Source organism: Leguminivora glycinivorella, chromosome 5 (genome assembly GCF_023078275.1).
Source record: "Leguminivora glycinivorella isolate SPB_JAAS2020 chromosome 5, LegGlyc_1.1, whole genome shotgun sequence".
NCBI classification, from domain to species: domain Eukaryota; kingdom Metazoa; phylum Arthropoda; class Insecta; order Lepidoptera; family Tortricidae; genus Leguminivora; species Leguminivora glycinivorella.
The window spans coordinates 17,664,926-17,680,627 of record NC_062975.1 but is presented as its reverse complement, the minus strand read 5'-3'; the positions used below and the strand labels follow the sequence as shown (position 1 = coordinate 17,680,627).

The window sequence follows — 15,702 nt, the reverse complement described above, 5'->3', positions numbered from 1 at the left end:
GTATTTACAAACTAACAGGAGGTAGGGCATAGCGAATGATATTCCGCTTTGTGTGGTAGGGCACAGCACAGCGGATATCGTCTCGCTCGAATCTAGAGCAGAGCCCAACTGGGGTAGTACCTCCGCCTTACAGAAGACCACAGCCAAATAGCACTAGACCCTACTCATAGTGTTGTGTTCCTGTCGGTGAGTAAGGCTGCCAGAGCTCAACGGGGGTGCGGTGTGCTGATGACGGGAGGACTTACGGAACTAACTTGTTCCGTTTATTGTCCTTTGAGTCGTCGGCAACCCGAACCCTCCTTGGAGCTTGTGCACTCCTTTTTGCTGTGTACTTAACACAGCAAAAGGGAATGTACAAGTTTCTAATGGGGTGGCAACGCGCATGTGACACTGTTTGAGTTGCAGGCGTCCATAGGTTACGGTGACCGCTTTACATCAGGCGGGCCGTATACTTGTTTGCCACCGACGTAGTATAAAAAAAAAAAAAAACTAACTAGGTGGCAATTCTAATTACAGATGCGTTTTAATTATAATACAATTTTCGTGATTTCCATATATGTTAAGAACATAACTATTTACATTTATGTAAGTAAAAATACATATAGAAAACACATCGAGGACATATCCCAATAGAGTGGTAATATGGGGCTGTCCGTCTGCGCAACGGATATGTGATTTGTCACTTATAAATGTTAGCGCTCGCTCTCACTAAAACAGTACAAAACCAGTATTGGATCCGTGCGTACGTCTCTGCGAATTACGAAATAAATTATAGTTTGTTTTATTATTATTATAATGGCGTGCTGTTCTATTCAGTTTCGTAGAAAAAACAGCAAAACATCTGACTTTAAAACATAAGGAATAACTTTTCATCGGTAAGTTACGATTTAAAATTATAAACTACTTTATATTAAATTTTGTCCGGAGGTCAAGTTAAACTGGACACCAAAAGTGAAAGGTGATGACGCAGGCTAGACGTATGTCGTTATCTCTTGCTTCCACGTAACTAAATTCACATCACACCATCTCTTTCCAGTCTGCACTAGTGTTGTACATGCTTAATTTATAGCATCAAGTGGTGTATCGATATTTAAGTAATGAGTAAGGAATATTATTGTGTGTACCTGCTACATAATGATCACACTCTATTTAAATAAACAAACGAGAAAGTTATCTTGCACTAATGTTTGCATTAATGGTTTATGTCGAATATTTGTATATTATCGATTATGTTAAGCTTGATTGATTATATTCATGTATTAGGTACCTAATTCTTAGGTGTAATTAGATATGTTTTGGGTATATTTAGGTGACACGATTTCGTAAAATCTCTATCTGATATATGTATTAATTTAAATATTACGTCAAGTAATTTGTAAAATAATAAATTGCTATTTAAATCGAAATAAAAAACACAACTTGAGAAAGTCGAAGATACATAATTAGGATTGGAAAATTTCATGATTTTTACTTAAAATAATTATAATCTGATTATTATACCATTTTTACTTCCAAGAAATAGTTTTCCCTTTTTGTATACCGTGTTTTATACTAATAATAATATATAGTAGCATGTAACAGATTTTTGCTCCACCGTGTGTGCATGCGATGTTACGGACTTGGAGCTTGCACACACGGTGGTGCATAAAGCGCGTAAGGGGTTAAAATATCGTTATCGATAAACCTTACTTACGCAATACCTCATCCCTAGCACCTATTACTTGACCTTGTATCAGCCAATGGGAGCGCAGTGAGAGGGGATATGAGTAGCTGCGAGTTGGCGGAATCGTTCTCGAACAAACTAAATAACATTTCTGCTCTATTAGGGTAGGGAAAACATTATGTACAAAAGATCAACATAAGTGTGTTTTCACATTATTCGATCCGATATCGAATGTAGGGCCGGTAAACATTGAAGGCGCCATCTTTGACATTTGCCTTTGAGTCCGTTAACATCCTTCCTAGGTACATCCGATATCGGATTGATTATTGTGAAAACGTTCGAAAGCTCGCTAGATGGACATAATATTTAGAAAGCTTTTGGATTCCGCTGTAACACTTAAACTTACAATAATAATGATGACCTTTTTCTCATGGAATGCCCTATATTTATTTTAGACTATCAGATAACATTCTAGCGTACACAATTACATATTATGCAAATTTTAGGCAATATTCGGATAAAATTGTAAATCATAGTATGTTGTGTGCCTATCAAAAAGGGTCAGAGGTCACGCCTTGTAAAGTGGGTATATACAGGCCGTAATGTCCAGTCCTAAATAAATATGAGCTAAGTTTCATAATAAAACATCTTTTTTAAGGTTCGTTGATCGCAAACGATAGAAGGAATAAAATAATACGTTAGGTTTTAGGTTAAAAATACAATTAATTTTACCACCCTCCCGCCGTAAAAATAAAAATAAATATAACAACCCATCACTAAAAATATAAAACTCAACACGTGTTTGCCTCTACGAGGCATCTGGATATGCTCCCGGTGTGAAATCCGGCAACTGACTGAATGACATGGATTTCCGCAAAGTAACTCTGTCACACAATCTGATTCCATCGATTATTTGCTGAGAAAGTCAAGTTTTACTCACACGTATGGGAAGGTAGTGAAATGTCAAGTTTCGATTTGTTTCCTTATGTTGGCTTGTAGAACCTTGGTATAACTAAACTTGCAATGATGATGGCAGTATCTGGTTGAACTTAATATGGCCTTTTCTTTTGTTAGCACTTTTCCCGTTTACGCGTCTTTTAATGAAGTTTAAAATGATGGGATTTGTTAAGCTTCTTTCGTCATGTATCTGGAGGTAACAAACATGGCGAATAATGAAAATTACGTATAAGTATTTGAAAGTATGTATTACCATAATTATATTAAATGCTTTTTTTTGGCACAATCATACGATCCTTCTTAGCCGATTATATTGCCTTATTTTGTTATAAAGTAATATATATTATGTGTAGATACCTAGCTAGTCTACGCACGTGAAAGCTTAAATAAGTTGTACTTTCCCGATGATCTATTTTTTACAAAATTTCTTCATTAATATGACTAGAATATGTTGACGTATGATTGATCAATCATTAATTTGTGCTCAATTAACTTTTTAGGCGATCACTTAATCATTATTTCAAAATTTTGACCAATTCTTATTAGTACTCTAATTAAGGTAGTTAAAATACATACTATAAGTATACACAATAGGTACATGTTTCTAGATTTATGTACATTATCTTGGGCAGTCAGTAAATCAGATGATTTATTTTCTACTTACTTAAAATAGACTGGTTACAAATCAGAAGGACAAACCCGAACATAAAAGTTGTCAATTTGAGAACATTTTTGATTGATTATGTCTTTATTGGAGTCTCGCCTCAGACTCCAAGGCATTAACTAATTACATAGTAACTTCTCTCCATGGGTTCTAGAACCATAAGTACTTTCTAGGTTATATTTGACATTTAACACTAATAACTATATTTCTACACGCTTACAACTTTTTGTCTTGTTATCCTTATTCTAAGTCACACAAGTTCGCTACCCAGTCACATTACACCAAATGAGATTCCACCTTATTTGTTATTTCCAAGGACATACGTGCTGTCAGCAAAACATTGTAACCTTGCGATAAGTCATTTAACTGGTTGGTCGAAAATTACAATTACAAATGGCACCTACGAATCATAGACCGTGTCATTCACGATGATGCTCAAATTTACTTTAACCTTTAGTAAACACGAATCAACGCTCGCGTCCTCGTGAATGACAAGATTTCAATCCTATGTTCCAAAACAGCCATTTATTTTGCAGCTAGGACTTGCACCAAAAACGTCTAAATGTCAACGTCAAATGTGACGTACATCCTGCGTAGGAACTGAGGAGTCTTCTCGCCTCACCAGCCGCTATCCTTGACCGAGGTTGATCGAGCAACTTTCCCATACTGGATGCTCAGACACGAATCAACGCTCAAGTCCTAATGTATGACAAGATTTCAACCCTATGTTCCAAAAACAGCCATGTATTTCGCAGCAAGCACTTGCACCATAAACGTCTAAATGTCAACGTCAAGCATGACGTCCGTCCTGTGTCTATTTACAGGAACTGTGGAGTCTTCTCGCCTCGCCAACCGCCGTCCTTGAGCGAGGTTGGTCGAGCATCTTTCCTGTACTGTATTCTCGGACACGAATCAACGCTCGCGTCCTCATGTATGACAAGATTTCAACCCTATGTTCCAAAAACAGCCATGTATTTCGCAGCAAAAACTTGCACCATAAACGTCTAATTGTCAACGTCAAACGTGACGTACGTCCTGCGTCGTTTTACAGGAACTGTGGAGTCTTCTCGCCTCGCCAGCCGCCGTCCTTGAGCGAGGTTGGTCGAGCAACTTTCCCGTATTGGATGCTCGGCGCACACGGCTTCGCGTTGTTGCTGCTGCGGAACGTGACAGTAGTGCGAGTGCGAACGCTAGACGTGTTGGATTTTTGCCTTAAACCCTGCATCTGAAATTATCGGACTCGTTAGTTTTGGTAGAAATTGTAGGTTTATAGGAGAGCTGCGTTGGCTTAGATATGGAACCATTGAGGACTCAAGCCTCTAGTAAAACTACAAGTGTACCCAGAATTAGTGAAAATTTGTATCAGATTTTAAATATTTTATTATTTTTCACTTTAACAGTGATATCTTATTCGTATTCGTTTTACTAGAGTGACCGATTTATAGTTGAATACAATCAATCACTTTTTAATATTTGTTTAAAATATTTTAAATCTGTATGATTATTAGCCGCGTTTTACCTACCAATAAAACGCATATTAATTTACTTACCTTATTCGAAGCTTATTAATTGAGAGAGGCACGTCGTTTCCCGCCATTTTATTGCTATCTCTTTCTAACTTATGACTTTATTTCACTCTTTTTTCCCCTACTATTCACCACCTGGCAGTAGGGATGAGTTTGATTTAAAACGAAATCCGAGAATAGTTCGTCATTGGCTCGCAATTAAGTAATGTCACCAGGCAGAGTTTACTCGTAAGCTTCGAATAAGGTAAGTAAATTAATATGCGTTTTATTGGTAGGTAAAACGCGGCTATTAATTTGACTTGACCGTTATTCGAAGCTTATTAATTGAGACCTGTTTGTTATCGCCTGGTGGTGAAGAAAAAAGAGGACGCCAATGTGACCTTATACCATGATGATTGTTAGGATAGAAATGTATAAGACCTCAGATTCACCAATCAACCATTTATTGCAAGTATTAGCAAGAAATCATGAATCATCTAAAAGTATTTCTAAGAATAGATTATAGTTAACTATTTAATTGGTTCAAACAAGTGTGATACAGAATCAACAGAGGATACAGGCATCACTTCACGCCTATAGTGACGACAAAAAGTATTTTCTGAGCGCCAATTACCACGCGCTAGAATTTCGTCTACAGGGAAATTGTCTACCCAATGTTTTGATGCCACAGCAGAGCGAATGCTGCCTGGCGTCGCTGTAATGCCTGCTTCCTTGAACAAGCTCTTTATCCAACCGGAAATAATCGTTCGAGATGCACTTTTGACATCACCTCTTAGAGTAACAAATAAATCACATATATTGGCCAAATCACGCCTACATTTTAGTAAAGAAACTATATGATTTACCCAAAATACAGGGTCCAAGTTTTGACACTCAGAGTTGTGTAACAATCTCCATCCCGACTGCCTATAATCAGCGCAGTCCGTTTTTGATCCAAATGCCGGCCAAAATACAATAGCATCATCAGATTTTACAAAGTGCTGACAATCAATTTTTAACAATGTCAAATCATGGATTCGCCTGCCAGAGCAAAGCAGCAATAACATTGCAGTGTGTCTGCATGATTCGAAAGCACTCTCCAAATTTACTTTACATTTGCTAAGATGATCAAGAAGAAAATCAATATTCCAAATAGGGGGCTTCTGGCCTATGGGCTTCTGCAATGCAATTGATTTTAGAACATGTTTAACAAGAATGTGCGAACTCAGTAGGCCAGAATCCTCTGTATTACATAACGTGGAGACTACTGATTTGTAGAGCAATATAGTTCTGTACGAAAGTTTATGTATTAACCTCCTGAGTCCCCGCGTACTTGTACAAGTACAAATTAAATTCGAGTTTTGAACTCTTAAACAAATAAAAGAAAGTTCCAAATTCAAAATCGGAAAAATTGACCCGGGACTCAGGAGGTTAAGTGAAGATCAGATAAATACTTCGCTAAGTCCGAACCAGACGGTTTCTTGAAGTTTACACTGTGACTAGTGGCCCAAAGGACCCATTTCTTCCACGCTATGTCGTAGGTTTTTCTGGTGGACGTACGCCAAGATCGCTTGAGTAATTTCAATTGATCGGAATTCCAGTCAGTTAAGTTTTCCGACCACCCCCACACTTCCACACTTCCACGACCATTTCCTGCACTTTCGGTGGAGGCAATCCCGTCGTGACGTCGATCAAGAACCTCTCCAGTGATCGCAGAGTGAAGGGGCTGCTAGAGCGCGTGATCTGATGTCCGCTCGCCAATAAACGCGATCCCATCGTGGTACTACTAACAGGTATGTGCCCATTGCTTGGTTGAGATGTGCTAGCACTTTCGGGACCAGATAGGGGTGGAAACACCCAGGCCAGGTTGTAATTCCACACTTGTGAAAACGCGTCGTGAAATAACGCCTTCGGGTCGCTTTGGTCCAGTGAAGCGTAATTTATCACCACATGCGCCTGGTGAGACGCAAATAGGTCGATCTGGGGAACACCCCATTTTGAAAATACCTTCTCCGTAGCGCCCGGAAGCAGATGCCACTCCGGGGCCTGGCGCAGTCGTGACAGGTGATCTGCATGGCTGTTGTATTTTCCCGGAATGTGAACTAGGCTCAGATTGATGTGGTATTGCTCTAGGATGCAAAATATCTGGAATGTCAATTTTAGGAGTGGATTCGACTTTGTGCCGCCCTGGTTGCGTAGATATGCTAACACGGTTTTGTTGTCGCATTGAACAAGTACCGTAGAGTTGCTCAGGGACTGACAGTGACCTTCTAAAACCCTTTTCACGGCAAGCATCTCCTTCTGATTGCAATGCAACCTTTGTTCCGGCTTTGTCCAAAATCCCGTCAAAGCTTGATCGTCTAATTGGGCACCCCAGGCCAGATCTGACGCATCTGTTGTTAAAAAGTGCGACGGTGGAGGTAGGTGGATCGGTGAAGCCGCGCGACAATGATGCAATCACCAGGTCAAGTCCTCCTTTACTCTGTCCGGAATGGCATATGTCTGACTCGAAAAACGTGGCACAGAGTTCAGAAAGTTTAGCAGGGCTCGGTAGTTTAGCCTTCCCTTTGGAACCATGAAACTTGCGAAGTTTAAAAGTCCCACTAATCTTTCCAAGTTCTTTCGATTGGTTTTCGCAGAGGAAAGCAGATCTTGGATCTTGCATAACAAAGATGGAATCTTTTCGTCCGGAAGCCTTTTCTGGTTTCTCCATGCATCCCACCAGACGCCTAAGTATACCAGCGCTTTTTGAGGAATCAATTGTGATTTTTGATCATTGATTAGCCACCCTAGTGTCTCTAATTTCTTTACTACCGTCTGGACATTCCTGACAAGAGTATTCTTTTCTTGGTGCGCAATAAGGAAATCGTCGAGGTACACTATTATCCTTATATTCATGTCCCTTAGAATCTGCGCCGTCCAGTTGGTGAATGTCGCAAAGGTTTTCGGCGCGGTGCTGAGGCCGAACGGAAGACAAGTCATCTGCATAAGCTCTTGGCCATAGATAAGGCGCAGAAACCGCCTGTGAGATGGCTTTATTGGCAGATGGAAGTATGCCTGGGACAAGTCCACCTTGCACAGCCAGTCGTTCGGCTGGATGAAATTTGGCACACGGTGCACGTTTATTAATCCAAAATTTTCGGTCATTACATACCGGTTTAAGGCCTTCAAATTGAAGATAGGCCGGGGCGAGCCGTCGCTTTTGGGCACTAGGAACATGGTTGATATAAAACTGGGAGACGGATCCACTACCTCTAGGACACCCTGATCTTTCATTTGGCCGATGATCTGATCCATGTCGTCTGACTGCGGACATTTGAGGTTGTCGCCACAATGGTTTGGATAAACTAGGGGTGGCTTTTGAAGGAAGGGTATGCGATACCCTTTTAACATCCGCAACACGTGGTCCGGTGCGTTCATGTTCTCCCATATTATTTTGTAAAACTGTGCCAGCCGGCCTGCCCTGAACCTTATGTCAATATTTACCTCGCTTGTTGGATCTGTACCCCGCGGGGGAAGCACCTCGTTTTCGAGCAGCTCGGGGCTGATACTGGGGCCTTTGTTGATATTGTCTCGATCGTCGTCCACGAAATGAACTGCTGGGCCCATTTTTAAATGCAGTGTTACATCCTTGCGAAGGATAGTTATGATTGTAATTTCCCCGCTGCGTATGACATTGCTGCGCGGCAGCATTTTCTTGGCAAGCATGAGAATTACACGTAAGAGTGTTGCTTGAATGCGGGTGATTGCAGTAGCCCTGCGAGGGCGCTTTGTGAGGCAATGCTCCCTGCGAGGGAACGCCTGGCGTGGCCTTAGCCTCGTCTGTTTGCGAAACAGGGGTCTTTTTTATTGGCCAGAAACACTTACGAACTCCACCATGGTGCTCAATCTTGGCTGAAAAGGCTTCGGAGTCGAACAGCGACGAACTGGACGGAGGTATCTTGCGTATAGCCGCCTTAAGCAAGGGCTCCTTGATATGCTTCGTGATACCATTTCGCCTCATGTTTATAACCTCAGCTCTATGACCACAAACAAGTTGTAACATGTCTTCGGATACCTTGAAAAGGTCACCGGCCAAGAGGACGCTACTCACCTTGTCGCGAAAACTTTCGTACGAAAACTCGCCACCTGACCTAGTAAAGTCCAGTATTTCTGCCACTGCAGCGTGCAGGGCTTCTTGTTGTTTTATCAAACAAAACGTAAGGGCGCCATACGCTTTGTCAGAATGCACCAAATGTGGATATGTGTCATATGGTTTAACTTCTTCGTTAACTTCTAAATCCGTGTAACCTGGGGACCTACTGTAGATTTTCTGAGTTTCGGCATAGCGAATGTCATTCCAGCCCTTGTTACCAAAGCGTTGTACCTCACACAAAAGTTTTATTTGCCCTTCCGTTGCCTCAGGTATTGTTGGTTCTTTTAATTTAGTACCAAGGCCTAAGACAAAAGGTTTCGACGGGCCCGGGCCCGGCTGAGGTTCCGCTTCGGTATAAAGGTCTCGACTGACATTGTCTGAAACCACAGAATATGCATCACAATCCTCCTCATGAGCGTAATAGTTATTAGGATTAACAAGTGCTCGCAGCTCGTTTACTTGTTTAGTTAACTCATGGAGCTTGCGACGGGACTTTTTTCGGCCCCCCCTTTTCTTGCTGCGATACTGGCACTTGCGTTTCGAATCTGATCTCGACGAGCCCGAGGAACTGGAGCAGTCCGTACTATTACTGCTACTTGCACTAGATACACGCTTACGCCTTGTTTTTGGGACATTCTCGGCTGGTTTGTCCTCTGGCTTTCCTTCTACCTCATCCATAATTCTACAATACAAAACAACAATCAAAATCGAACGGCAAAAACCGTTTAAATAATTAAAATATTTCAAATAATTTTGGAGGGTAGATTCGAAACCCTTTGTGTAGCGTACAAAAAACAAAATAGGCACTCGATGATTACTTACGTGAATGAGTTGTCACAATAGGTAACCTTTCACTAGATATTCGATTTGATCGATTAACTAACAAATTTTTAAACTTATAATGAGTTTGCAAGAAGATCAATTTTAAACACTAATGGACTTATCTGAGTCGTGCTTCTTGTTAGCACGACCTACCGCGGCGGGAAACGAGACGCCAATGACGAACTATTCTCGGATTTCGTTTTAAATCAAACTCATCCCTACTGCCAGGTGGTGAATAGTAGGGGAAAAAAAGAGTGAAATAAAGTCATAAGTTAGAAAGAGATAGCAATAAAATGGCGGGAAACGACGTGCCTCTCTCAATTAATAAGCTTCGAATAACGGTCAAGTCAAATTAATAAAATAATTCACTTAATATAGATCTCACAATAAACGTAAGTTGTTCAAGATATTTATAATTATAATATGAGCAGCGAGGGAAGCATGGTCGCGCGATAGACGATAAAATAGCAGGCCGTCCCTATCGCACTATTTGTAAGTGCGTTAGGGACGGCCTGATATTTTATCGTCTATCGCGCGACCATGCTTCACGTGCAGGAAGTTTCGGTACTTAAAATTTCTGTGTTTGTTGAATATAATCGAAATAATTATATTTATACACGTACCTAAACCAACGTAACTGGTAAAAATATTACTTGGCATGTAAAAGATACAAGAAGATTTACTAATAAGATGTACTATTGGCACTACATACAAAGGCCCGCTTCAGGGTTTTAAGAGTCTGCAACTTTCAAAATAATTAGAACAATTAAATAAATACAACGATCACTATTTCATGAATATAAATAGGTAAGTACTATAAATAAACACTTAAGAATAATATAAAAATCTTGATATTAATTCCGCATTAAATATATTAATTTCTGTCAAGTTTTATGACCACTTCAGCTTATATATATATATAGCCCGTGAAAGATGGCCACTTTACAGGAAGGACACTAATTAGCTACTTAGAAAACTAAACAATTATTTTTAATATCTAAAAGGCCTCTACAGACCTTGAAAGAAGCTCAATACATTGCTTAAAATTTCAACTTCAATTTTATCGCATGCAATATCGATATCGATAATATTACTAAAAGCCCTAACGGAAAAGAAAATTCTACAGAACAGCATGTTTTGTGTTGTGAGCAAGAAAATTGGTTCAGTATATTGTCACGATGATGCGCGAGTTTTTTTCCAATTTCGCACTGTAATAGAAAATCTGTTATTGGAGAGTAAATGATGTTTGTGTTTGTGACACCCACAGAGATTCTCTAAGAGAACGATCCTTTACGCTTCTATTATATAATATTATTGATGTATGGCTGTACGAAAAAATAGCTAGAAATAATAGAATTAAGCCATTTGTGGACTCGCATAATTATAATTTTATCCATCGCCATATTTATTTTCACGGTACAAGAATTACTTAGGATCATTACTTAGGTACTGTTTTCTTGTATTATAATAAAATTTAAATTGTAATGCAGTTAAAATACAGTAGATGCCCAAAATTTGAACCATCTGTTTTTGCGGTGAGGTATTTCCAAATAATATATGATACATAATTGATATGATATATAATTTCCAAATAATTGCGGTGTGGTATTTCCGAATATGTCTTGTATGACCCTACTTCGAAATTATCATCCGTTATTTCGCGTAATAATTTTTTTTATAATTTTTTGTAATTAGAAAGAGTTAAAATACACCGTCTAACGTTCACATTACTTTCTGTGGCAATTTTGCCTTTAGTCATTAGATAACGAATAAAATGTAAATAGCTCAACATTACCTAAATATTATAAATACAATTATATCTTTAGGTTTCTATGAGCAATTATAAATTTTACCTGTGGCATTTTTACCTATGGCAAATTTGCCACGTTAGCTATGGTAAAGTTGCCATATTTGACGTTAATAACATTAGGGTTACCTGTATTTTTTTACGTCTGTATTTTTTGTCACCGTAATTACTTACCTGTCGGGGAGAGAAATTGTACATTGTGTTCGTTGTAATCACTTATAAGATTTCGAACGTCAAATTGGCCAAATCGAATTTATTTCTTAGATACTCTCAGTGGATGTTTGTGTTAGGAATGGCAACGACTCGAGTAAATATTAATAAGAACTTGATATCTAGGCTCATTTTTATCAGACTGCTTTTAGAGGACATATAAGGCATTTGATTTATCGACTTGACAACAACCTGAACTCCTTAATAATTTCTGCTTTAAAGGTTTCATAGGCAATTTGTCTTAATAATATCAAATATTTAAAGTCACAGGTACAATTTCATCACAAAGCATTCATGCCAGTGCATAATAAATGGAGAAAATATAGTGTGGGACTCAAAATCGCATTTTGAGTGGGTACTTCTGAGACTCGAGTCTTTACCAATACTAGTGTAAGTGTAAGGCCCTTTCCTGACTTGGCAGTAAAGAATCGGTGCGTCAGAAACTACTCGTAACGGTGTCATCTAACAGAGCCTCATCAAATTTTGACGTTTTTGATTCTTCGATAGCATAAAAGTCACAGAGAATGTGTGAAATTTTGAATTTAGTAGGCGACCGTTTAGGGGCGCTGTTCACGGTGAAGTTCGCTCTACCGAGTGACGTATCCAAAACGTCAAAAAGAAATGGTAGAAGCTCTCAGGCCTCGGTCGTTCTGACCCACCGCAAGCGACCCGACGCCCGCATGCTTTGTTCGAAAATGTTTGGGAGTGGTCATTCTTACCAGTCTGCGTAGCCGAAGGCACAAACGCTCCCGATAATATCTCTTTCGCGACAGAGCCAGACTACATTTCTGCGGCGTTTCGGTGGCGTTTCGCGTCGCAGAAATACCATTCGGCTCGTCCAGCAGCGCGCGGCGGAGACAAATCTTCAGGCGGGAACGACTACTCTCGAACACATCATACACACAGTGCGGACGACGGACTGCTGGGTGTCGCCCGCGTCGGGTCAAACGACCAAGACCTTAGCGCTCGCTAGCTGATTGTCGATAAGTACTGTGTTGTACAACGATGCTGTGCCAACAAGTCAGACAGGGTAAAACCAAAAAGCCGCGTTGTTAACTTACATGGAAATGAGTACTAGAGTGTATGTTACCGGGGTCGTGGCACAGCAGCTTGCGGAGCGACCGCCGAAAGTTGCGCGTCATCAGGCAGTACACTATCGGGTTGATTGCGGAGTTCGCGTGCCCTGGGGAACACCACTATTTTAAAAAGTCTGTCAATCCATTTCCATCACCAAAAAAAGCGAAAAATTTAAAAATATCGGCGCGAATGTTTACGGTGTCGCCTGAGAAAGGATCAAACGTCATAGTTTCATCGAATTTTGATGTTAAAAAAAAGAGGATGGCAAAATCGCTGTCAACATTGCCTGATAAGACACTAGTGCAGTATTTGCAAGACGGCAAGGCATAACATTTCATATTTTACAGCTTGAAATTATTATCCCTCAGTATTCCCCGGATAACATCCTATTACGGCCAGTCCTGGGATAAAATAGAGTATTTAATGCCTTAAAATATTTTGACACTTGAAAATTTTACAGACTGGTAATTTTCAGTGTAATAATATTTTCAATTAATTTAACTTACGTAGGGCAGCAGAAAAGATTCTGTAGGGCGAGGAAAACTGTCAGTAAAACGGTTTGCCTAGCAGCATACTATAAGGCATTAGCAGAGTCCCTGAATCCACTTGTACAGCGTTCATTATGTTCAAGATTATAAAAAGAATGGCAAGCTGCAGCAGACGAATGCTTAGTTACGTTTAAAAGAGGTCCAAATTTACTAACATAAAGGATTCTACAGGGCAGGGCAGCTATGGCGAAGAAAACAGTCAAAGAAACTCAGACTCACCTAGTAGCAAAGTATACGGCATGAGTAGAGCCCCTGAGTCCACCTGAACAGCATTCACGTCGATCAGAAGTTGCAGAATGTTGTAGGGCAGCCAGCAGAGTGCGAAGAGGATGGCAAGCAGCAACAGAATCCAGGCGACGCGCTTCCGCTCGCGGACTAACCGGAGTCGCTGGAAACGAAACAAAAGAGTTTTAGTGTGATTTCAAAGTAATTAGGTACCTATCCTTAGGTGAAGGATAAATGTAAACAACTATGTGGCTTGCTAGTAAATAGTTGTGGTATAAAATAAATAACTACAATAACGCCCTAATTTGAAATGAAATGAAATTCTTTATTCTTCAATTTTACTCAAATAAGGGGTTGAATAAAAACGAAATTGTGACATTGCAGTGACAGGCTCTCGCCTACACCACAATTTAGCCCATATCCCACAGTCGACTTCAATGACACCCACGGGAAGAAAGGGGGTGGTAAAATTCTTAACCCGTCATCACACGGGCATAATACCTAATAAAAAGTGATAGAATAATAAAAGAAACACAAGTAAGTATTTTATACAAATTATTTTTTAATACAGTTGCTCAAAAAGTGCCCGGTTTTTGGCTGTTTAGCATGCGAGAAGTTGTATTTTACGTACTCGTGCGTATAAAGTATGCGTTCCATTTTACGACTACATACCGAGCTGTTTTAATATTAGTCTATTTTACTAAGACGGAATAAAACTATAAACATACTATTAAGTGATTAATGTTTAAGACATTGATATTTCATATGTAATTGTTTATTTTTAGTCATACTAAACATAATTTATAAAATGGTTTATACTTTGAAAAAGTGGCTCATAATAATTCGTGTAAACAGAACGTGAAATGGAACGAAATGCGTCGTCTGCCATTTAAAGTAGTGGCGTCTTACCAACTTAACGCAAGCACGTTCAAAAACCTTAATATGTTACGCGACTTGTCATAATTATTTTATGTTATTTGCAATACTTCGAGGCATAAATGAGTCCATTGAATTAAAATGTAGGTATATTATATTAAACAATCGTCCCAAATCGTAAATGTTTATGTTTTTATGACACACAATGAAATAAATAAATTGTTTTGGATGGATAGCAAAATCGAAAATATGAACGCAGGTTTAAAAGCTTCAAAGATATAATAACGCCTTTGAATTGTCAATGTCAATGCGAAAATTGGGAGTTTGGATTGTTTGTCGTTTTATTTCGTTGTAGTAGTGTTTTTTCGCAACTGTATTAAAAAACGTCGTTCGTCACTCGTGCGAGAATGTCATTCTTCACTCGTCTCGAGTTTTGCCACTCGCAAACCGTAATGTCTCGGGACTCGTGAAGTAATGACATACTTCTCGCGCTTATAACGAAATGTACTATTATTATACACCATACATAAAACCTTCTAACTCAGTCAGAAAAAAAAATTGTAGAGATAATGGTTCAAATAATCTGCAGTCTATACAAAATCTTGTTCAATCTTAAAACATAACTAGGAAAAACACAATTCCCAGAAATAACGCCAAGATGTGAATTATGATAATGTTAGTGCCAACAGTTTTTATTTCAAACAAAAAATAATAATATTTCAATCATAATGAAATCACGCCGTAAGTTTTAATGTTCAGTAACTGAAGATTTAGTATATAATTCAATTTTCATTTCAATTACGCAATTAATCCGCAGATTTACTTCAAATTGGTTTAATTTCAGCCTAAATGAGTAGGCTAAGTAGATTTTGGCATTCCAGACGTTCACTTCCCTAATTAAAATACTTAATTCAAATTAGATTTACGTAGATCTTTCGAATAAAGCAAGCTCGGATTTTCGTAGGCGTGTTCTTATATTAACACAATTATTGTAACCTTAAGTGAAGGTGACATTAATATATAGGTACAACATAATATTATAAAATGTATCATTTAGGAAGATGCTTACGTAAATGAAAAAAAATTGAAGAGATTAAATTTTTTCATTTTTTTTGTAATAAAGACAAGTACATTACGATACAAGTGCGTAAAAAAGGAAGTTCGAAACGAGTGACGATACATTAAAACACGACCAAAAGGAGTGTTTTAAATC

General features: G+C 39.0%; 1 protein-coding gene across 1 annotated transcript in view; it reads right to left on the bottom strand.

Moving 5' to 3' along the window:
* Nucleotides 1–1,535: 1,535 nt before the first annotated feature.
* LOC125226628 (QRFP-like peptide receptor) overlaps nucleotides 1,536–15,702 on the bottom strand; it is a 275,810-nt gene continuing 261,643 nt past the window's right edge. Inside the window, exons 7-9 of the mRNA XM_048130664.1 lie at nucleotides 13,608–13,776; nucleotides 12,825–12,946; nucleotides 1,536–4,509 (exon numbers count right to left, since the gene is read on the bottom strand). Of these exons, the coding sequence (XP_047986621.1) occupies nucleotides 4,330–4,509; nucleotides 12,825–12,946; nucleotides 13,608–13,776 (471 nt within the window). The 3' untranslated portion in view covers nucleotides 1,536–4,329. The remainder of the gene's footprint in view (nucleotides 4,510–12,824; nucleotides 12,947–13,607; nucleotides 13,777–15,702) is intronic.